Here is a 24,081-nt window from a genome sequence, read left to right on the forward strand (position 1 = left end):
TTTCTCAGAAGGGATGTTCAGTCTGCAAAACTTTTTCATTTGATATTTTACTGACATTATAAAGAATCTACCATAAATAAATACAAATTTTTCATGATTTTCTTTTCTTCATAGCTTGGTATGTTGAGTTGAGTAAAGATCAAAGTGGTGTGAAAGTGGAACTATACACACTAAAAAATGTTGGGTCATTTTGTTAACCCAATCGCTGGGGTTATGAAATCAGTAACCCAATTTGGGCTATTATGATACATTTGGAGTTATTTATTGCAACTCATGTGTTGGGTTAGAGTCCATCAGACCCAACACAGATTTTTAAACTCAGCACATGGGTTGTTTTGACCACTGTTGGGGTGTCAACGGGTCCGTGTGCCACTTCCGTCTTCTCTCTCTGCAACACAGAGGCCCTCTGGCTCTCTGATGCAGTGCAGGGTTGTGCTTATTTACATTACATATCTAATTCACATGACTGTGCAGCGTCATGTCATGTAAATTAGATATGTAATGCAAATCCACAGAAAAATATGCTTGAGCGAGCGCCCTCCATGTAGTTAGCGTTAACCAAATAGCTAGTAGCTAATGTGTGTAGCTCGCTAGCTACACTATGCATAATGAGTGCTAACTGTTGTGGCAGCTGTGGTTTAGTGGGGAGTGCAGTCGCCTCACAATCCAGTTGTTGTTGGTTCGACCCCTGTCTGCATGTCATAACCCCCCAGCTATGGGTAAAGTAGCACCACTGCCTTGTGGTCGTCATGGGAGTGACAAAGGCTGGGGGAGACCCCCCTACAGAAAAATCTGGAGTGGAGCCCTGAAGGTAGTTGGTCCTTGCATTGTGGCAACTCCTGTGGCCAAACTGGTACCAACTGTAAGAGCCTGTCCCTTCCGTTGGACACAGCGAGGCTGAGAAGGGGGATCTGTCGGTTATTTTCATTCATCTATGAATCAAAATTTTGGGAAGACTAAACCAATGTGTTTAGTTGAATTAACACAGAATTGTAGTTAATTTGACCCAGAATTTGGGCACATTCAACCAGTATATATGGTAAAATTGACCCAGGGCTGAAATTAATTTGATGCAACAGTTGGGTTAAAAATGGGCACAATATTTAACCAAATCATACAGTAGAATCAACCCAGACTAAAACTGATTTGACCCAATGATTGGATTAAATCTGTGAACCCATCTGTTGGGTTAAAAAGACCAACCCATTTTGTTGGGTAAAAATAACTGCTGTTGGGCTGGTCCAATATTGATTAACTGTTGGGTTAAAAAATAAACCAATTTGGGTTGTTTTTTTACCATTCATTTTTTAGGGCGTAGCAGGCTTCGGTTTGGCAGACAAACAGTCATACCTGTCCCAGACATCCACCAGCCCCACCCAGTGCAGCATCATCTCAGGCACAGAGTGCAGCATGTATTTCTGCCGTTAATTATTAATTTGAAAAGTTATGTCTTATTGGTTGGAGGAAATGAGTGAGTCAGGTTCTCCTGGAATTAGGTTGTAGCATCTGTTTATATTGATTTTTAAGCATAAAACACATTTTGTAATAATTAGGAAATAATAATTAGGAAAAAAACGCCAATTACCACGTGGCAGAGTTGTGCAGAAACTTTTCAGACATGGTCTCAATTTTATTTCTTTATTTGATTTTTTCTTGCACCTCGTGGCCTGTGAGTGTAACTGAGAGTCTGGTACCGTTGAGTCAGAGAAGCTTGAGATGCAGCAGCCGTTGTAAGGGCAGTGAGGGAGGAGAGACTCGTACTGATCGATAAACCAAGCCTAGTCCCGGGAGGAGTCTGAAGGAGAAACAACGGTAAGCTTTGTTCAGACTCTCCACTTCTTCTTTTTGCTGGAAGCTGCTCAGAATATATATATATATTTTAAACTAATCTGCTTCAGTCAGCATGGACTAACGGAGCACTGCTTTCTGCAGGTTTTGGTGATGGAGCTGGCTCTTCTGCTGCTGGTTGTACTGAGTCTGATCTCTGGAGCATCAGCAGTGCAAGATCAATACAGCAGAGCAGTGGTGAGTAAATATTAACTCTACTGTAATATGTGAGGTACAAATGAAACATATACAGTGCAGGCTTTTCATGCATGTAAGAGGACTTTTTTTTTTGTTCTTTGTTTTTTTACATCCTAAACATATTAAATTGATACCACTTCTTAAAGGGTTAATAAATTAAGGTATTAAGAACAAATCAGGGCTCAGGTCCAGGAGCAACATACAACCCAAGGTCATCAGAAGTGGGCTGAACAGGTAAAATTTCTTTTATTTTAAATTCACTGAAGTTTTTATGAAAATGTTTCTATTCTAAAATAACATTTATGTGATATGAACCACATGTGCTACAACAAAGAAAAAAAGTTTAAATGTAATTGTGTCATTTATTGTGGTACGTTTTATCTGTCAGGTTCACTGAGATGAAACTGGTCTGTATTTTGCCCCTGTATTCCAAGCTTTCATGAAAAGGAAATTCCCAAAAATATATTATTTTCTCCATAGAAATTTGAAAATCAGCCATTCACAGGTTTAGAGCTCAGTGCTTTTTCCCAACATGGACTTTATCCTTGGTTTGGTTCTCTTTTCGTGTGGAGTTTGCATGTTCTCCCCATGTGTGTGTGTGTGTGTCACTTTGTTGTTTTTTTTTTTCCTGGGGTCCTCCAATGGTCCAGAAACACTTATTTGCGGTTGATTGATGCGTCTAAACAGGATGCACCCTGCCTTCACACATAAAAAGCACGTCAAGCAGTGGAGAAGAGAGTCCACCGTCATGAAGCGTTTGCTTTGCATGCCGTGCAAGAACAGATGAACGTTGGTGAAATGGGCCAACACCTTTCCTGAGCTGAAAGGATGTCGGCTGTACAGGAAGAGATGCAGCTTTCGAAAGACGAGAAGACAAGCTGCTTTTTTTCCTGTTTGTTCTTGAAGATACACTCTCTCACAACCAGTGCCATTTTTTAACCTCTTGCTTTCCTCATGAATCTGTTCTTAATGCATAGTCTTTACGCCATCTGGGAGCTTGCTCAATAAGGACGGCACGATGCAATATTGATGAGGAAAAAGCTGCCTTATGGGGAACTCGATGGATCTGATGACCGGCGGTCATGACTGGCATCGCGTGTCGACGACAGTCTCCTGAGGATGTTCAAGTTGACTCATGCTCCAGCAGTATCGTTGGTCACTTGTGGCTTTGAGCTTGTTAATTATTTAGTAATTCCGCATCAAATTGTTTCAGATAAAAATTAAAAATTCAGATTTTTTGTTATCATTGATTCACTTTTGAGAAATTTGAGGGAAAATCAATTCACTCTAGGACCACTGTATCATTTCAAGCCTGCTGTGGTATTATTGGCCTCCTGTGGTGTAAATTGAAAGAAAATAACTAACTATGGTTCTGATTTCCTTGTGCTCTCTCCAGGACTGGCTGAGTCGGTACGGCTACCTCCCTCCTCCCGACCCTCGGACCAGCAAACTGCAGAGCAAGGATGGGATCGAGAAAGCCATTCGGGTCATGCAAAGATTTGGAGGGGTCACGGAAACCGGGGTCCTCGGTAAGCGATTAATGCTTATCTGATGCTCTTGTCTTGTCTTGACACATCCCAACATCTCTTTTCCAGACGGCTCATAATCCAGTAGCTTGAATCCTTGCTTCCATGTATCTTAGCCGCATCATAGAAATACTGGTTGTTTTTTTTTTTCAGAATCTTGTTAAATGTGTTGGGGTCACTTGAGTTCACGTAATGTTCTCTTAAAATTTCAACAACCATGTAATCAACTTCTCTTCCAGACAGCGACACCCTGAAACTCATGTCAACGCCGCGCTGCTCTCTACCTGACATTGTCGGCAGCGACGACATGCTGAGGAAGCGCCGCAGGAGGAAGAGATACGCTCTGTCAGGCCTTAAGTGGCACAAGACAGACCTCACGTGGAGGTGTGTGTGTCCGGTCACGTTATATTTCGGCTGCATGATTCAGCCTTTATATGAAACTTCTTTATCATCCTCGATTGCCTCAGCTTGGTACGGTTCGTTCTGTGGCACAACAGATATGTTGAAAGCAGAAGCTTTGTAAGTGGAAAAAACAGTGACTTTTAAGGAAGTGTCACGCAAGAGGTTTGGTGTTTGTGCCTTCAAGTCGCTACTTTGAGAAGTTAACAGGAAAATCTTCAATGTTCTGAAGCAACAAAACATCCAAGCTATGCAGCTGACAATAGAACTCTGATAGTGCATTTAAAATGAACATACGTATATCAGATAAACTCGGTTTTTGTTTGCAGCGTTCACAGCTACCCATCGCCGTCCATCTCGCCCCGCATGTCCGTCGGTTTGGTGGACAACCTCCTGACTCGCGCCTTCAAAGCCTGGAGTGACGTGGTCCCCTTGAATTTCCGACGGCTGCCGAGCGACGTAGCCGGCGGGGACATCAGGGTGTCTTTTGCCCGCCTGCTCCACGAGGACGGGTACCCGTTTGACGGACAGGGCGGCACCCTGGCCCACGCCTTCTTCCCCGGCAGGGACACCATGGCGGGCGACACACACTTTGATGATCATGAGATCTGGAGCTTTGGAGGTACTTATTGATTGATATCATGGCGGGAGGATCTGTTAACGCAGACGTGCTGAGCTCTCATCTTTCCTCAGGCGACAGCCGAACAACAGACCTGTTCACGGTCGCGGTGCACGAGTTCGGCCACTCGCTCGGACTTTCTCACTCCTCCACCGACCCGTCCATCATGAGGCCGTACTACCAGGGCGCTGTTGAAGACGTTTCTGGCTTTCAGCTGGCCCTGGATGACCGGCTGGCCATCCAGCAGCTCTATGGTGAATAACCGCTCTGAGCAGGCTTATAAATCAGCAAAAAGTCATTTATTACACCAAACGCACTGCAGGATTGTTTTCCTGCTCTCTTCTGCTGCAGGGGTGAAAGGTGGCGGGCGTCCAGGCGGCGTCGACCCTGACCTTCCACGTCTGCCCAGTCCACCTCCACCAAGACCAACGCAGCGGTGAGTTGAAACAGAGAGAACAATGAAACTTTAAGCACCTCCATTCAGGATATGGCCACGTATTGAGTGCTTTCAGCCGCTGCCAAAGCTCGATCGATGCACTCAGTCTACACTCGGTACTTGCAGCCTCATTGGGACAGTCCCATTGCGCCCTCTGCTGACTTTTTCATTAAATACATCCAGTAACAGAAACTTTCTCCATCCCAGGTTTGATCCTTCATTCAAGGAGCGGTGTCAGGGGGGATTTGATGCAATAGCAAATATCAGAGGAGAAGTTTTCTTTTTTAAAGGTAAGAAAAGATATAATTGAAATAATTGCTACCGTTGATCATGTCAGATAAGCTTTAAGATATATTCTATGTGGTCAGTTTTATTAATGTGTGGCTTCGCCAGTGACTCATTGTCTGTTTTTTTTTTTTTTTTTTTTTTTTTCTGTAAAAAGGCTCACAGTTCTGGAGGACTCAGCAGGATGGGTCCTTAGTGTCCTCAAGTCCAGCTCTGATCAAAAACTTCTGGCTCGGCCTTCCACCCCGGATGGACAAGATCGATGCAGTTTATGAGAGGAAGAGTGACAGCCGGATCATCTTTTTTATCAGTAAGACACACTTTTTCCGTGTTGTGTAACTCTGCCGACAGTGAATGAGACGCATTTAGTGCTATAATTACGAGTAAATGATATTGTGGGAAAAGTTTTTTAAACACACTGATGTATGGGAATGTATCATTTTAACCAGACATATATAATTTATTCAGGGTATAGATTGTAAAGATGTTATATTTTTCTGTCATTTTGACAATGGAGCAGAGAAAAATAGTTGACACTAAGCTGAAGTCAAACTGAAACATTAACATTTTCTACAATAAATAGAAATCCATTTGAAAGTAGAACAGCTCAGACGTGTGTTCTGATGACTGTCTGACAAGTAAGTCGGCATTCACTGAAAGAAATATGACCCTCTTCAAACTACGTATGTTTATATTCATGTGAGGTTGATGAGTGACTGTTAAAAATGCACGCAGGTGTTACTCTGTGTGTGTGAGACAGTCAGTCATGTTGACACAGTAAATCACCAGCTTTTCCCTTGACAGGCGTACGTGTGGATTGCAAATGGCTTTCATGGCTGATTTGACCTGTTTTTCTGTCTAGACTCTCAGTACTGGGTCTTCAAGGACACCCGGGCCATGAGCGGCTACCCCCGTCCAATCTCCGAGTGGGGCATGAGGAGGAAAAACGGCGCCCCGGTCGACAAGGTGGACGCCGCCTTCGTCTGGGCCCACAACGGCATGACCTACGTGTTCAGCGGCGGGGAGTTTTGGAGGTTCGACGAGAGCCGGAGGGGCGAGCAGGTGACCAGGCAGCCCGAGCCGGGCTACCCGAAGAACAACAGCCTCTGGGGCGGAATGCCCTCCGACATGGACGACATCATTACCTGGGGAGACGGTAACCTCGCCAACGCATGCCTCAGACGAACCAACAAAGCCGGCTGTTTTGTTTTTGTTTTGTTTTTTAAACCGGCGATGGCATATTTCAGTTTGCACGCACACGCCGCTGACAAGAATGACAGCCAGTCAGAGAGCCGATCGAATCCGAGATAGTGTGACCTGAAAGTACAAAGTCAAATATTAAAACCAGACTCGAGGCGACTTGTGACCAGTGGTGCACCGAATGAATGCACAGAAGCAAGGACGACTTTCACGCCGCAATACCACACAGCAAATAGCGTCAGATCATCTTAATGCATGCTTTATTAACGGTTTTATTTGAACATGCCCTGTGGAGTTGTTGTTTTCAGGTATAACTAATCCAGTTGATAATTAACAGGTGTAACGCTGACAGAGTCTGACTTCGTCTAACGCTGCTGCTGTCGATCTTTAGGAAACGCCTACTTCTTCAAAGACAACCTTTATTGGGTGCTGGACAAAGGAGGAATGAACCAGGATGTCGTCCCAAAATCCATCGGAGAAAACTGGCTGAGGTGTCCGGCTCCACGACCAACTGCTGCTCCCGAGAATCCAGGAAGCACGGGGAAATGCCACTGTGACCTGAAGGCCTCGTCCTCGCCACTGAGAAGCAGCTGGCTCCTCCTGAGCTCTGTCATGTTGGTGAATGAGTTTTTTAGAAACTTAAATTTTTCTGGTTGATGCTCAGTAAAAAGTGACTGCCATCATAAACCCAGAAAAATGAACAGATCAGACCTTTCCTTGGATGTGATGTAGAGTTTCAAACACTCCTTTCTATAGAAAAAAAAGTATCAGATTACTCAGAGAGTGGGAGAATGACCAGAAACCTAACACTGTAATGAAGCACTCGGGTGCCTCCCTCATAGTGAGTTCCTTTACAGCAAATACGAACAAACGAACTGCAGCTGTTCATTTCTGTGCAAGAGTACTTACTCTAAACTTCAGTTTAAGGAGTGATATCGATCAAATGGTTGAGCTTTTTCTGAAATGATTTCTGTAAAACTTTGATATGTATATTTTGTGTTGACACTGTCTGTGCCAGTCATCATCAGATGAGTTTATTTCACAGTAAACATAATATGTAGCTCAACGGCTCACTATGAGTTCACATTTTCTTGTGAATCTTTGATCTTGACCCTGAAAAGATGAAAAGATGCACTGAAGCAGGATCTTTTCTATGCTCTTATCAATAGATCGCCAGCTCTCATGTGACAAACTCATTCTTCGTCACTCCAGACATGCCAGTCCCTCATGAGATGGCAAAGATCTGTGGGCGATAGCTTTATGTGGGACACCTTTCCCGCAGTGCCGATCGCTGCATGATCTCAAAGAGACCGGGTGTTACACAAGGTCAAAAATATAGAAAAACAAGCATAACGATAGGAGCTTATGTTGTTTAGCTTGTTGGTTTAGTCCTCGCTGGGTCACATTTTTGTGATTGCTTACTTAGGTTCAAAAGGAAAAACCAATCAAGACCTCATGAACTCTCCTGAGAGCCAGAGTTTTTTTTTTTTTTTTTTTTAATACAAAACGACCTTTAGTCACAAAGAAGGAGGACAATCTTGGGTCAAACAGTTTTCTCATCTGTTTATTTCTGATATATGTAGTTAATTCTTACATTTTATTTTTTCACAGGACATTCACATTATTCTGGGAGGCTTTGATTTGTATTTATAGCTTTGATTATGTTCCTATAGTTGTAAATAGTGAAGTAAACTGCAACTATCATTTTGTTTTACTATTTAAAACACAATATGCAACAATGGCACCTCCATGGACTTTAGACTCCATATGCAATAAATCATATCAAAATAAAACAAAAATAATCTGTTAGACTTTTCCATTGTTTTTTTTTTCTGCCTTTGTTGTACATCTTTGAAGCCAAGTTGTTCCAAAATCCAAGATGATGAATATGATTCAAATCAGTAAATGTAAGTGCAACACAATATCTGAAGGCATACGTGTGGCTCACCCGACTGTGAAAATAATGATGCTCTTCTGATTTTGTGAAATCATGAAATCATTCACTGCACCAAAATCATAGCACTGAGTGTACATTTCAGCTCCAGTAGTGTCTCCACTGATAAAAAATAAAAATAATAATGCGGCAAAACAGAGTAACACAAACACTGAAGTACAATAAAATTGCCGTATTCTGCAACAGCAGGCCAACAGATACATCCAAACATCAAGGTAGACTTCCACTCAAATGCTGAGGCTGTTCCTGGACTTCGTTTCTGAAACCGGTAAACATTGTGCACATGTACTTCCTGCAGATATCTGAATGTGGCTCAAGTCAGACTGGTGTTGCAACTCTGCTGTTTATAGCTTCAAACACAAATGTAAATCTCTAATGCAAAGGGAGGCGTTGATTCGCACAACACAGATTTGATAATAGCTTCATAATTCAACAAAACTGTTTACCGTAGCTCGGAAAAAAACCAAGAAAGGCAGTCAGGCTTGACCACGAAGAGCAAAGGCAGCCAAAAAAAGAAACGTTTCCGCGATGAGACAGCAGCCTCGGCTTTGATGCCCCCTTTTGGGCTTTAAACCCTCGACAGCATCACACCGAACAGGAGCAGGCCCAGCGAGGAGCAGATGCTGAGGGCATGAGAGCTCGTGCCACCGCCACTACCAGTGCCGGTGTCGCGGGGGTTCACATGGACGGGCAGCGGCGACTGGACCCCCCTGTACACGTTGACCATCAGAGGTGACGTACTGTCGTTGATTCGCACCACTTGGCTGAAGAGGTTGATCTGCCGAGAAACAAAAAAAATATGGCCGTTAGCTCGACGGAGTTCTGGCAAAGGATGTGTTCTTGAATGGAAGAAGCTCTGCTCACCAGATCTTCACTGATTTTGATCGTATCGTTGAACACGGTCCACACCACGGCCTCGTTACAGGCAGGGGTGGTCAGGGAGCCATTGTAGCGGTAATAGTTGGTAAGAGACACTCCATTGAGGAGGGAATCCAGGGAGATAGGATGGGTTATGGTGACCGACTGACCTGAGGACAGAAGCACAGCTCTGAGCGGACTGTGGCTGCTGGACTCTGTTAGTTTTTACTCCTGACAGTGAAGAGAAAACATGTCCCACCACTCATTGTGATGTTCTGGAAGTAGGAAGTCAAATTCCTCCAGCTGTCTGGCATTCCTGTTGCACTGCCAGTCAGCGGCTGAAAAACACAAAAAAGTATACTCATATTGCTTAAACTTTTACTTTTCCCAACTGAACAAAACAACAACAACAATAAAAACCCAAGGAGGTCACCCATGCAGCTACAACATGAAAAAGACAGAATGTAGCGATTAAATCAATGAAGAATTTGTATCTTTAAGTTAAGGGATATATAGTAGTCCTTCCATCAGACTGCTGGAAGACTCCAGTATTATGACAACATGCAACTTTTCTCACCTCAATGAAGAAACCAAGTGCAGCAAGTCCGGATGGGTCTCCGACAGCCAGAGTTGTGTTCCCATTCAAAGACCCCTTGCTGTTCACAATGTGCAACTGATGAACAAAGTGACACATTTTAATGTAAAGCCACTAGAGAGGTCCCAAAAGTGTGTAAGAAGCAAAGCGCAGATCTTCACCTCCATGGCAAACTGCTTCCCATCCACGGTGTGCTCGGAGCCGGGGACAGCGGTGCCATTTCCCCAGTGCAAGTGGAACTGCAGGCTGTCGTAACGCTCACCCAGACCCCCTCCAGACACCCCGACCCCGTCGGCGATGGTGACTTTGACTGGAAGAAAGTGAGTGAGAAACTGAACAAACTCTAAAAAGCTGAGAAACTAGTGAAAATGCACATCAGCCAGAGACCTGTTATTCATGGGAGACTCAAGAATTCTATTTGGAACAATCGTTTCCTTCCAAGAACAGATTGTGAGTAGAATTCTTGCTTGGTTTCAATGAAAAAGCAAAGTGATCGGACGACATTTACTCTGGAAAAGCAAACTCAGGCATGTTTCCTTACTTGTCCTGCCGGTGTTTTCAATCTTCGTCAAGGCGCTGGTGCTGCTGTAGTTGTGAAAAGTAAACGCTCCCAGGTTGGCATTTTCTGTGACATTTGATGTGTTTATGTCAATGGGTGACTGTCGGGTGCCGTTGCAAAACGGAGCGGCGATTACTGGCCAGGTGGTGTAATCTGGAAGAGAATGAGAGGAGTGTGTGAGTCTCTGCAGACGAGCAGGGATGGATATACAACAACGGGCTTTTTTAAAGATAAGGGCTTACTGCAGGATGGCAGGTGATAACACCACACTGGAAAAGAAAAGACAGTTTGACTTAAAGCCTGCTCATCACAAGTGCATGAAAGCAATGGATCTTTAATGAGTGGAAAAGAAATAATGATCAAATACACACCAACAGTGTCTGAGGCACTCTGCGCTTTTGGCACCAGGACGCACAGGACGAACGCAGACGCTACAAGCCACTTCATCTGAAACACATTTTATGAAGGTAATCTTGTTAAACACAAAAGCACACGCACTGAAAACGAAGAGATACAGACATCGCCGAAGCTGCTCTAACTGAAAAAAAAAAAAAAAATAAATAAATAAATAAATAAATAAATAAATAAAAAAAAATCTTACAATTAAAAGCAGTCTCCTTGCCTCAGATGAACCTTGCAGCGATGCACCTGTGTGTCCTCTGTCTCCGCTCCAAGCGGCGAAGCCTCGTCCTCCCTCTTTATATGGGCTCGGCCCAAACATCAGCAGGTGGAAAAACACGGCCCTTTGATGTCCATCTCCCAGGAAGAATTCAGTGACGATGACTGTGAAAGATTGATTTATCTCTATGCAAGCAGGCTAACAGGAAACTGGCATCATTACTGTTTCACCTGCTCAGAGACCTCTGAGCACAGCAAACATGCATTCCTTTTGACTACTTGGCAATAAAATCAATTGAGAACAACCAGAAAGCATGCTTCTGCTCTGTTAGACATGGAACAATGATGTTTCAATACGTTAAAGGTTTAAATATTATGAGCTTTATTACCCAACATGATCCTACTTTTCCGTTTTTGTTGTGCTTGGCAAATTTTTTGTGCTCGATCTGGCAAAGCTATTGGTTTGAAAATCAGTTAAATACTGAAATAAAAATATAAAAAAAAATGTTGAAAACCAAGTGACACTTCAGGTCTTCCACATGCTGGTGAGATATTCATCTGCTGTTCTTTTACCCGTATGCATGAAACCAGGTTTTTTTCCATCTGATTGGGTGTAATGGGTATCTGTCGATCACGCTATGTCAATAATGTCACTTGACCACTTTACTGGCGGCTGTGCTGCTGCACAGACCAGACTCATGACCACACTTCCTGTTCCCCACCAGCCCGAGGGAACGGTTCACTAATGGCCACAAATGTGACTTTAATTGTTTTTCACAGTTTTGTTGGCATTTCAAATTAAAAATTTGCTCTGATTATTTGACACGTCTAACTTGGATACACACACAAACCATGTTAGCCCTGTAACACTGTCACAACACCGAATCTCTGGACATGAATCTCTGAGAAAACCTTTGTTTTAACCCTAACCCTAAAAAACAACTCTTACTTTGGAAGCATAATACATTCACAGCATATAAAATATGTGCCATATATAATGAGATATAACATTGTCAGGCACACAGGTGGGATATAATGTAATCTGGCTCATTAACTGTGTCTTATATTCTGCTTTTACAAATATAGTGTTGAATTTGAGATGAAGTCAAAGGCAATAAAAACCCAGTTGAAGCCTCTCTGATAATTTCAAGCAAAATTTGATCTTTATAAAAACACAATTTAGGACAACACATTTGCACTGGATTACATTATATTGTAGCGTTTCTAATGAAGTTTTAATTCCAACACAATTTTAACCTGACTCGGTTTTTTACAAAGTGTTCTTTTCCCCACCTCAACTCCAAACTACATGTCTAGAACAGGATAGAACCATTTTCCATACACAAGTAAATTGGATCTCTTTCTTTCTCAAGTCTGAAGCCACTGAACTTGTGACTCTTAAAAAAAATGGATTCCTTTTTCATGTGATTCGAATCTGCAACTCTGCTTCTCTCCATCCCACAGACTGCCGAAGGCGCTCGCGTAGTTAACGCCCGAGTCCAGTCTTCTGGTATTTTTGGAGTAAAGCTTGTTTCATTTTACTTACTAACTACCACACCTGAGAATGCAGCACAGCTCAAACCAAGGCTCAATTAGAACAGAGCTTTTTTTTTTTCATTCCTCACGCTGAAATTTAGTGACTTTTGACAGCAGAAGTCAGGAGTTCAAGAGTGGTAGAAATCCTGATTGAAGCTGGTGTTTCAGTTTTCCTCCGGTCAAACAGGTCACGTCATAAAGACTCCAGGATGATTCACATTCTTTAACTATCTGCTTAAATCCAGTGAGTCAAGTTTGGTGCTTCAAAAGAAGCAAAGGATCCTGAAGTTGATGATTTAAGACACAGGACAACACAAGCTTATTTATCTGTTTACTACTGTAAAAACGGTGTTTTTACATTACTTTTCTGTTTTATATTACTACTTTATTTCATTCTGCTCTCCTGACATTAACCACAGTTCATCATGTCACCTCGGCTGTGACCAGTAAAGATGGAAAAAAAAAAAAACAACAACACAGAATTTGGGTTGGAAGGTTTTAATATTCAAGGAAGTTGTTCGTTGTGCAAGTAGAACAAGACAATATAAAATGCAGTATTTGCATTGTGAGATAAATTATGGTGTTCATTTTGATTAAATTAAATCCTTCATCACACCAGATAAAACTTCTCAGCTCCAACGGCATCTGTACTGAGTACTAAATACACACAATTCACGTTAAAACAAACAAATATTTCAAAAACTGAGGTACAGAAAACTTTTCTGAACACCAGACTTTGGTGCTTGTCTAGAAAAAGACGTTCCCACTGAACTCTCATCCACTGAGTAAACCTGAGACAAATGCATTCAGCACGGCAAAATGCAGATATGATCTAATACAATCAATAAAGTACCAGTCACGATGCTCACGTTCATGAGGTTTTCAACTGTTGCATCAAAACACTGTGAGCATCTTGCAAGATACAGAAAGTTCAGCTTTAACTCGTCCACAGAGCCAGACTGAGAGCCGCCAGGCTGAGCGAGCAGCTGATCCGAGCCGGAGAGCTCGACCTCTGGACGGGCAGCGGCGACTGGACCCCCCTGAACACGTTGACCATCAGAGGTGACGAACTGCCGTTGATTCGCACTATTGTGCTGAAGCGGTTGATCTGCCGAGAAACAAAACAATACGGCAGTTAGCTCGACTTGAGTTCTGGCAAAGGATTTGTTCTTGAACGGAAGAAGCGCTGCTCACCAGATCTTCACTGATTTTGATCGTATCGTTGAACACGGTCCACACCACGGCCTCGTTACAGGCAGGGGTGGTCAGGGAGCCGTTGTAGCGGTAATAGTTGGTAAGAGACACTCCATCGAGGAGGGAATCCAGGGAGATGGGATCGGTTATGGTAACCGACTGACCTGAGGACAGAAGCACAGCTCTGAGCGGACTGCAGTTAATACACATTACAGGAAAACATGACAACGTCTTCTTACCTTTCTGCGTGATGTTCTGCAAGTAGGAAGTCAAATTCTTCCAGGCTTCCGGTGATTCTGTCACGTTGCTAGGCAGCGCCTGAAAGGTACGCGCACTGCTTGAACTGATTTGCTATTCCAACTATTTTTTTGCACGAGCCACTTCACGCCCGGTTTGTTTCAGAGTGGGCCTCTAATTAAAAAAAGCAACCACCATTCTCAATGTTTTGACTTTGTTTTAGGGCAATGGAAGAGGATTACATTGAATATACGGACAAACTGACAAATACATTTCACCATTGTGACAACTTCATGATGTCTTTGGGTGCAAAATATTGTGAAATATGCAGGAGTCAAAGTCTTAAACAATTCCAAAATAAGGACAAAGACACTGATTTCAACTGAATCCTTGTGCAAATTTAGAAAACCAAAAAAAGGGAAAGTTGAATTACTGGTTAGTATTTTTCAAGTAAGCCCTGACACGTCTCAAAAAACACAATATTTGCAGGGTTTTTTTATGAATACTTTTTACAGATTCACCCTTGGTGTGCTGATGCTACATTGCAAAAAAGTAAAGTGCCTTTTTGACTCCGAGTGGAACCCACATTTAGTAATCCAGATACTGCAGTGACTTCCATTAAATTGTGATTAATACACTTTAAAAGGTCATCCTACTTGGGCCCTCTGGTTGGCCCTTTTTGGCTATTGATACATTAACAGGATCACAAATAATAATATTCAAACTTGAAACAAATTAAATAAATCTGGAGTCCAGCACCACCACATTTTCAAAACAATCACCTGGGAATTCACATCAGTAATATATACATATGTTTTTAAATGTATTTGTTCTTTTCTCACCTCAATCAAAAATCCAAGTGCAGCAAGTCCTTCAGGGTCTCCGACAGCCAGAGTTGTGTTCCCATTCAGAGAAGACTTGCTGTTCACAATGTGCAACTGACGGAAAGAGTGACACATTTTAATGGAGAGACACTAGAGAGGTCCCAAAATAGTGTATGTAAAGAACCAAAGCGCAGATCTTCACCTCCATGGGAAACTGCTTCCCGTCCACAGTGTGCTCGGATCCGGGGACAGCGGTGCCATTTCCCCAGTGCAAGTGGAACTGCAGGCTGTCGTAGGACTCACTCAGACCCCCTCCAGACACCGTGACCCCACTGGCAATGCCCACTTTGACTGGAGGACGAGCAAATAAAAGTTCATTTAAGACCTAAAACCTTTATACCTAAATAAATAAATAAATAAATAAATAAATAAATCCGAGTTTGCAGGAATAAATTAAAAACACATGATCCCTTACTTGTTTTGCCAGTGTTTTCAATCTTCGTCAAGGCGCTGGTGCTGTTGTAGTTTTGAAAAGTGAACGCCGTCAGGTTGGCGTTAAAGGTGGCGTTTGCCGTTACTATATCAATGGGTGACTGTCGCGTGCCATTGCAAAACGGAGCGGCGATACTTGACCAGGTGGAGAAATCTGGAAGAGAATTAAAAAAAAAAAAAAAAGTGATTGATCTCCTGAAAGAAGAGCAGTGATGATGATGATGATCAGATGGTTATCATCCAGAGAAGAGGAGGAGAGCTTACTGCATGATGGCAGGTGGTAACACCAAGCTGGAAAAGAAAAGTGTTTAATTATTCATCTAGATTTAATGAAAAAAAAAACAAAAAAAAAAAAGATGAAATAAAGATACTCACCAACTGCGTTGGACGCGCTCTCAGCTTTTGTTACCAGGACGCAAAGCACAAGCGCAGACACTACAAAGGACTTCATCTGAAACAAAAAAACAAGACAATCTGTTGAAAACCATCCGCCTCGTGTCACGGCTGCATCCAGCCAGCGGAGCGGCCGCGCGCCTTACCTTTGGCGCGCGCCTCTCCTCTCAGCGTGAAAAACACCTGCGGAGCCTCGCGCCCCCGTTTTATATGCACATCCTCACCACTTCCTGAACTTCAGGAGGCTCCTTTGTTTCCTGTTTTTCATGATAGGACGAGCTCATTATTCCAGGTGTCCCTGACCTCTATAACAACAACAGACACACCTGCATAAATCAGCTCATCCCATCATTAAAGACAAGAAACAAAGGAGCCTCCTGAAGTTGAGGAAGTGGTGAAGTTGTGCATAGAGCCCATAGCCGGGAACCTCCGCTCTTTGACTTCCTCTTGCCAGGCTTGCAATCGCATGCATCCCTCTCATCAATGGAGCAATGTGGTTTTCACAGAATCGAGAATTCATCATTTTCGGTCCTTTTTGGAAAAAAAAATTGTGCAAGGAATTTAGGAGTTAAAAAATACTGAGACTCTTGGAAATGTACAATTTCGATTAATGATGTGAATAAAACCTTTTGAAAGCTTAAAAAAAACTTTTAAAGGAAGCAGAAGTAAACATTATTATTAGTTTTTGCTCGACTGAGACTAAGCATTTTAAAAACCACATGACTAACCTGCCCCAGGTTTGCACTCATGTCACAAACCACATTTTTTTGGGTCTGACCTCATCCCTTTAAATTGTCTTGTGTTTAAATTTATCACCTGCCTTTGTCCAATAAATTATTTCCTTTTGCAATTTGTCTGAGGTTTCGAGTGTCAAGCTGTTTGTGTGACAAAGTGACTGCCAAAGAGAAGATTGAAACTTTTCTACATTTTTAACAAACTTGAGGGAATATATGTGGAGATGCACAAACATGTAAAGACACATATGTGATGGATTTAAGGTGTTTTTTGGTTTTTAACTCAGATTTTCTGCGTTGCCTCAGGGCAAAATACACCAATGTACACTTTTATTAAAGGTTTTGTTTGAAGTTGTACAAAAGTGGGTCACATCACACATTTATTTTTTTCTTTTTTTGGTTAAGTCATAATTGTTGATTGCTTATATAGGCTCTCCTTTATTTAGTTCCAGAGCAAACAAATAATTTGTTTATGGCATGGCCTTAATCTTCAAAACGAAGAACTGGAGACAATGCCAGGTATTGTGACCTATATCTCTGTATGGACATTTTTATGATTTACTGTGTGAAAGATCGAGCACTTAGTAATAATTTATGCAGAATGCATTATTCATGTGCACCAGTTGGCAATAATTAATCCAAGAGACAAAACAACTGCAACTGTGCTATTGTGAGACGTTTGAAGTAGAATCACTGTGCTTGTGATCAAATATAGTCTATGTCGTTCAGCTTTTTTTGTTAATCATTTATTCTGGCTACCATAAAATACAGGCAGGTACAGATCATTGTTTGCATTTACTTTAAGTTCACGGTGTGCAAAAACTGTGCACTGTGTATTTGATGTTACACAGTTAAGCAATGGTTTCTGCTAACTTGAAGAAACTGACAATAAATCCCTTGGTTGGAGCATAAAGGACTTTAAGCATTCTTTACATTTGATGTCTCCTATTGTTTCTCTGACAGCTTCAATATTTGCTAACTCTACATTACCTTTCTATGGTAACAAGGATAACACATGGTTTGAAAGCTCGATGACAGAGGAGAAGTTTCTGTTGAAGTTGCAAAAAAAAAAAAAAAAGAAAAGAAAAAAAGCATGTCCTCCTTCAGATGTAACCCAAAATGTTGCCCTCATTTTGGAAAACAAAAACTTTCACAATGAAGATTATGCAAATGACATACGTATCTATTACATCACTTTTGATTTAATGAGTGCATTTCAACTGGGTGCACTATTGTGTCAAATCATATCTTAATCGCGTTATGAAAACTATGTGGTTGACAAGTCGATGTGCAGTCAGTTGACAGAGGAGTGAGTCGAGTTGAACTGCAATGAGTTTATGTGCAGTGCGTTGACCTGTTCCTTATCAGGAAATGATGAACTGACAACTAAAGGTGCAAAGTTTTAATTATCAGCTAAATAATTAAACTAATTAAAAAAAAAAACACTTTAACCTCAGTAGGCATAAATAAAATAAATTCTTCAATAAATATCTCAGATGAATACACTATTATTAAATACATCAAACTGAAGTCAGTCATTAGACAAAGTATAATAAACACATTTCTCAGAATTATTAACTTTACATCCATTTTTGGAGTCACTTCTTTCCTTTGATCTTCTGGCTCTGAAAATTTGGATTGCTGCCCACAGGCAGCTTCTGGACTGGCAGCGCCGTTCTTAAGTATGCAAAGAGTAATCTTCCAGAGAAAACAGATGAGTGTACTGAAGGCTGGCAAATGAGAACAGCTGTCTGAAAAGAGAAAGGGTTTCATTCATACAATGCGCACGATGAAGCATGCACCTCATGTATCTGCTTGGATGAAGAAAAGAAAAACGAGCTAAAAGCAAACACACACACACACACACACACACACACACACACACACACACACACACAAACTGAGTCTGTGGCACTCTCCAAGACACAAAGAACAGGTGCAGATCTCACAAGTCAGTTGAAGTTTCACTTCAACACCCAAACACTGCAGTCATTTAATTTTCTGCCATAAGTTTTCATAGATTTCATTTCACAAAATTTAGTTTCACAAAATAATTGTTACTCCCACTCTAACAGGTGTCATCAAATACCTTTGCCTCCCCGGTATCCCCATCCCCCAACTCCGCTGACCACCGGCGTCGGGCCTCACCATCGCTTTAATACCCGCTCAGCCCACATCCGTTTGACGGCAGTTTTCACCACGACTTTGGTTCCTGTGAGAAAAATACAGTGTTGCTTTAAAACCGATACATTGTTGCAAACTCCTCAGTCAGGAACGTTCTAAATGACATCATCGTCTAAGATGCATAGCTGCTTATTTGCAGTTCAAGATCAAATTAGATGATGTCGTTTAAAACCGGTACATTGTTGCCATCTTCTAATTGACTTCATCATACAGGAAGAAGCAGCCATATTGGTACAAAGTGCATCACGTGACATGAGAGTCGTGATCATTCAAAAGCAAGTTTTTAAATGAAAGTGGATATCTATTGACATACTGTACATACGTTGTTTTATTCTTTTACAAATACAGAAATTCTATCTACACTTACAAATAAAGTGTGATTTGGATCTTGTCTCATCACACAGCAGCTTTTGAATAATTTAGAATAATGCAGTGTTTCCTGTCATTCATTCTGTCAAGTGTCCATTTATTTAAGTAGTCATATATTCAATTTTTTCAATGAATAATTGAATATGCATCTTAAAGTTCCATTGAGAGGAGGTCCAAATTCTTTGACATATTTAAACACGTTTTTTTAAGTAATGCAACAGTTACATTTAAAATATTGTAACTTAAGTTACAATTTTTTTGAAGTAGTAACTACCATTTTCTACTGTTGGAGCAGTCCCCTCTAAGTGCTTTACATGGTTGCCTACATTCATCCATTAACACACACACCAACAGAGGCTGCTGCCATACAAAGCAATGAACTTAAGAATTGGAACTTGGGCTAGGGAATTGAACCTGCAATATTAACATCTGAAGACGACCCACTCTACCAACTGAGCCACCACAAGAAAGTTAATGACATTTTGGAATGAAACTGTTAACACCTGTTGCCACTACAGCCGTTCGTGTCACTTCCGTGGCAGGGCATAGTGAGAGCTGACGCACATACTAAAAAAAACTTTTAATCAAACTTGAAGGCAAGGCACGAAACTGTGCTCACCCAGTCACTCGCACGCGAGAACCCACCCATATTAGCTAGAAACCGCTCCCACAACACGCCCGCTGATGACATGAGCGTCTGTTAGTAAACACCTCATCCATGCCCACCAGCAATGCCCACGACTTTGTATGACATCAGCTTTAATATCAAATTTTTATGCCGACGCAGAAAAGTCAGATAATTTCATGTCGTTTGAAATTTGAAGACACAAAACAGATATTGACGAACTTGGGAAAGCAAGGCAGCCATCCGTTTCATGTCACAGCTGGATCCAGTCACCTGAGCAGTGGCGCGCCTCGCCTTTGACTCACGTCTGTGTGAGAACAACAGCGGCGCATCATTCTCACATTGTAGAACTGCTCAACTTAAACTGCAGCGAGCCGCCACCCTTTGACCAGACTTTACCTTTACCAGAAGTTCACTCACTTTTGGGAAATTTAATGTCTGTAACAAACAAGGAATGAAGCACAATGCATCTTTAAATATCAATGTTTTAATAAACTATTCCCCTAAATTAAAGACATATACACAGATGTCCATCTTGGAGTCACTTGTATCCATGACACATTGGATGGCTGCCTCCGGGTGACCTCTGGACTGGCAGCAGTCGCTGGACTCCCCTGAACACATTGACCATTAAGGGCGAGGGGCAGGAGCCGATGTGCACCGTTGTGCTGAAGAGGTTAATCTGGAGGAACGATTTGCCGGATATTTACAAGAGGAGGTGGGAGAGAACATGCTGGTGTTGATGCAAATCCTCACCAAGTCCGCACTGATTTTGATTGGGTCTTTGAACACGGTCCACACCACGGCTTCATTACAGTCAGGGGTGGTCAGGGAGCCGTTGTAGCGGAAGTAGTCGGTAAGAGACACTCCACCGAGGAGAGAATTCAGAGAAATCGGCTGTTTTATGTCAACCGACTGACCTGAGGACAAATACACAAGCTGTGAGTGGACTGAAACGGCTTTCCTGAATTTTACAAGATGAACAATGTCTCACCTTCCCATCTGACACGGGACAAGTAGCAGGTCAGTAATTTCCAGCTTGTTGGCATTTCACTTGCAGGTTTGGGGAGTGCCTGAAAGATCAAACACACACTGCATATCCAGATACCATCCATGTCACAGCAGTTTAGCTCTGTCTCAACATAGGGTGTATGGAATACTTAAGAACCAGTTACTTATATCAGAACAGGGAGTTTGAAGTACAGGTTGACACACCTCAGAGCTTTTTCTCACCTCAATGAAAAAACCAAGCGCCGCCAGTCCTGCTGGGTCTCTGACAGCTGCATCTGTGTCCCCATTCAGGGATGACTTGATGTTCACAATGTGCAACTGACAGGATATTTAATTAGCTTAAAGAGCTCCAAAAGCATGCATTCAGGGGAAACTGCATATTTTTACCTCCATGGGAAACTGCTTTCCATTCAGAGTGTGCTCGGAGCCGGGGACTCTGGTGCCATTACCCCAGTGCAAGTGGAACTGCAGGCTGTCGTAACGCTCACCCAGACCCCCTCCAGACACCCCGACGCCGCTGGCAATGGTGACTTTGACTGAAGAAAATGAAAGGGATTTGAGGAAAAACGAGAAGGCCGAACAATTCAATCGTCTCAGTTACAGAAACATTCAGTCAACAAAGTCGTTGCTATTAACTCAAGAAGATTTCTTACTCGTCCTTCCAGTGTTTTCCAATTTTGTCAGGACATCTTTTCGATTGAAGCCATAAAAAGTAAAAGGTTTCAGGCGGGGGTTTTCTGTGGCCTCTGAGGTCTTGATGTTGATGGGAGACTGTCGGGTGCCACTGCAAAATGCAGGAACAATTCTTGGCCAGGTGGTGTAATCTGTAAGAGAATAAGAAAAGAGTGAGTCAGCAAAAAGAAGCAATGAGGGGAAGTCTCAACCATGCCAGGAGTAATTTTACAAAGAAAGAAGTTGATCTTACTGCAGGTTGGCAAATGATAACACCATTCTGAAAACAGAAAAGGTTTTTCCACATAGAGTCAATACAGAGTCGGCCGGTCATGCAGACTTAAAGTAAAGGCCTCAGAAAAGAGGCCGACGCAAATACACACCAACTGAGCACATGGTAGTCTGGGCCTTGGGGACCAAGACGGACAGAGCAAGCACAGATTTTAAAAGCCAGGCCATCTGAAACACATTTTCAATTTTAACTCAAATATTCTTCTGTCATGTTTCGGTAGATTTAACTTCACACCAGAAACACTTCTCAGGCTGCAGCAGCAGCTGGGTCCAGTTACCTTTGCCACACCTGCTCTCCCCCCCTCCAATCTGCTCATCCTAGCAGGCCCCCATCCCCCCTTTTTATACCTGCTCAGTACCCGCCTGCTTTTGACATCAGTTCATTATATTCCAGGGAGTTTGAAGAGGTTTGCATGATGGACGCTAAAGAACCCGCTGATCATAAGTAATTATTTCATTCATCTACTAAAGTTCAAACCCTGTTAATCAAAGTCCCTCCTGATAAAACCAACGTAGCCTGTTTATCACCTAGTGGTCCTGAAAATCCTGCATGCTTAGTGTTTCCCTGCTTCAACACACCTGATTGTAACGTGCGGCTCGTCACTCGGCTTTCTGGAGATTGTTGTTTTTTGCTGGAACAGGAAAACATAGAAAACCAGCAGGACTGAGACCAAATTTTAAAGAAGGCAGGGCTGTCGGCTTGTGTAATCGGTGAGTTTAATAAACAAGCCAATGATTTTTTGCAGATTCCTCCCGGTGGTCACAGTAATGCTTTCAGCAGTGACTATATAGTCAAACAATATGCAAAAAGCTCCGCCGCACTGCTGCGAATCACCTCCACATCAACACTTTGTGCACTTCCACATCATTTTTCAGTCTGCTTTACGGTTATCATTCTCATTAAAATAACCTCCAAACCACAGATGATTCACTTTTTATAATGTAACTTTAAAAATATTAAACCCTTTGGTAAAATAAAATGAGAAATGAATGTTATCTTGAATCAAAGCATTGACTTTGTTTTGACAGGCTGTGCAAAGACACCCTGGAGACGATCCAGCAGAGTGTTAGACGCTGGCAGGATCGACGTGTATAAATTACAAGCACGAGATCAAATATTTAATTAAATATATACTGTATGTTCAGTGCAGATCGCTTCTCACCTTGTGGTGACCTCTTTGTGATATTTCCACAACAATATGTGACAATTAGCTGGCTTTAATTAGTTGAGCTGTGTACCTCAAGACCTTACATAACACATTTCTCACACTGTGCCAGAAAATTTAAGGAGTTCATATGTCAACACGTACTAGAGAGGCCATTGTGAAGGCATCACAAGGTAATTAAAAAAATCACTTTCAGATTTGCTCTTGCTGTTTTTGTGACACCAACACAATGAACTGACATATATCAAAGTATATGATGAGTTCCAAACAACCAAACAAACAACTAGCACTCTTCAACATGTTGAGAGCAGCAGATTAATTCATTACATAACGTCGTACTCGGCTACGTTACGAGTTCAAGTTCCTACTTGGACCGTACTTCAGGTTCAGTCATACTTTTGACTGACCGAACAGGTCTTTGTGCTGCCCAAGCCGTAAATAACCATTGTAAGAGTTGACATTTTAATTACATGACACTGAAATTCTTTCATCATGTGATAAATACAGTGATTGACAAACGAATGGGACTTTTCCACTCTCTATTGTTTGGGGCATTGAATGAAAGTGTTTAAGAAGGCACTCTAAACCCTCTGCCTCACAAAAAGTTAAGCTCAAGTGCAAACTGATAAGTGGTATAGTTGTTGCAAGATTTTATCAAAGAGACCCAATCGTCTTCCCGTAGGGCGGCACACAACTGTCACCAGCATTTGTAATGATTTTTTTTTTTTTTTATATTGAAGTTTATTAGAATTCCAGCATTACATATAAAGAACAGCCTCTATTAAGCAGCAAATAAAACCCATTTAAAATTAAGCAAATGAGAAGAAGAGATCTACTGGCATTTTAGGGGCCCTGGCTGAAAAACTGGTCTCAGGTCAGTTGATTATTGTGAAATACCAAAGAATCACAGACACCAAGCTGTTTAGAGATCAGATCTGGATGGATATGGTGTAAATGTTTCATTATATTGAAAACTATATCTTGAAAGTTCAGTAAACACAGCACTTTGTAATTTTTGTGAATTGTAAATGAAATGCCAGCAAAGTAATTTGAGTTTGACCTTAACGTCTAATCTTAAGGCAAATAAAAAAACAAACAAAAAAACAAAACAGTGACATTAAGTTAAAAATTAATTAAAAATAGAAGACAATGCACAGATGTCTAGTTGGGTTTTCTCCATACTTTTTAATTAATAAATTAACAATCACACGTAACACACATTTGTTCAAGTCAATAATATATTCAAGACTGACTGTGACAGAGAATAAATATAAAAAGA

General features: G+C 41.8%; 4 protein-coding genes across 5 annotated transcripts; 1 reads left to right on the top strand and 3 right to left on the bottom strand.

The window, feature by feature from the left end:
• The first annotated feature begins 1,730 nt into the window (after positions 1-1,730).
• Positions 1,731-8,958, top strand: mmp25b (matrix metallopeptidase 25b). The gene is made up of 11 exons (XM_030098077.1): positions 1,731-1,812; positions 1,933-2,025; positions 3,422-3,554; positions 3,791-3,935; positions 4,280-4,572; positions 4,644-4,823; positions 4,921-5,005; positions 5,213-5,295; positions 5,448-5,600; positions 6,153-6,446; positions 6,882-8,958. The coding sequence occupies exons 2-11, from the start codon at positions 1,942-1,944 to the stop codon at positions 7,145-7,147; spliced, it is 1,716 nt and encodes a 571-aa protein (XP_029953937.1). The 5' UTR covers positions 1,731-1,812; positions 1,933-1,941; the 3' UTR covers positions 7,148-8,958.
• On the bottom strand, positions 8,034-11,485 carry LOC115393215 (carbonic anhydrase 4-like). 2 transcript variants are annotated; one of them, XM_030098079.1, is made up of 10 exons: positions 11,464-11,485; positions 11,079-11,239; positions 10,828-10,903; positions 10,699-10,725; positions 10,439-10,609; positions 10,059-10,207; positions 9,880-9,975; positions 9,562-9,640; positions 9,309-9,472; positions 8,034-9,222 (listed from the first exon to the last, which is right to left on the bottom strand). In XM_030098079.1, exons 1-10 carry the CDS (start codon positions 11,468-11,470, stop codon positions 9,013-9,015), a joined length of 1,140 nt encoding a protein of 379 aa, XP_029953939.1. In that variant the 5' UTR covers positions 11,471-11,485; the 3' UTR covers positions 8,034-9,012. The 2 variants fall into 2 exon arrangements, with proteins under 2 accessions (XP_029953939.1, XP_029953938.1); XM_030098078.1 differs by having other exon boundaries at positions 11,058-11,239.
• Positions 11,486-13,387: 1,902 nt separating this feature from the next.
• On the bottom strand, positions 13,388-15,935 carry LOC115393217 (carbonic anhydrase 4-like). The gene is made up of 9 exons (XM_030098080.1): positions 15,897-15,935; positions 15,733-15,808; positions 15,622-15,648; positions 15,341-15,511; positions 15,068-15,216; positions 14,884-14,979; positions 14,044-14,122; positions 13,805-13,968; positions 13,388-13,718 (listed from the first exon to the last, which is right to left on the bottom strand). The coding sequence occupies exons 2-9, from the start codon at positions 15,806-15,808 to the stop codon at positions 13,548-13,550; spliced, it is 933 nt and encodes a 310-aa protein (XP_029953940.1). The 5' UTR covers positions 15,897-15,935; the 3' UTR covers positions 13,388-13,547.
• A 4,268-nt stretch (positions 15,936-20,203) lies between these two features.
• Positions 20,204-21,741, bottom strand: LOC115393778 (carbonic anhydrase 4-like). Its single transcript, XM_030098885.1, has 8 exons — positions 21,729-21,741; positions 21,599-21,625; positions 21,327-21,497; positions 21,061-21,209; positions 20,896-20,991; positions 20,657-20,735; positions 20,419-20,582; positions 20,204-20,344 (listed from the first exon to the last, which is right to left on the bottom strand). Exons 1-8 carry the CDS (start codon positions 21,739-21,741, stop codon positions 20,204-20,206), a joined length of 840 nt encoding a protein of 279 aa, XP_029954745.1.
• Between the last annotated feature and the right edge of the window lie 2,340 nt (positions 21,742-24,081).

Source organism: Salarias fasciatus, chromosome 8 (genome assembly GCF_902148845.1).
Source record: "Salarias fasciatus chromosome 8, fSalaFa1.1, whole genome shotgun sequence".
Taxonomy (NCBI): domain Eukaryota; kingdom Metazoa; phylum Chordata; class Actinopteri; order Blenniiformes; family Blenniidae; genus Salarias; species Salarias fasciatus.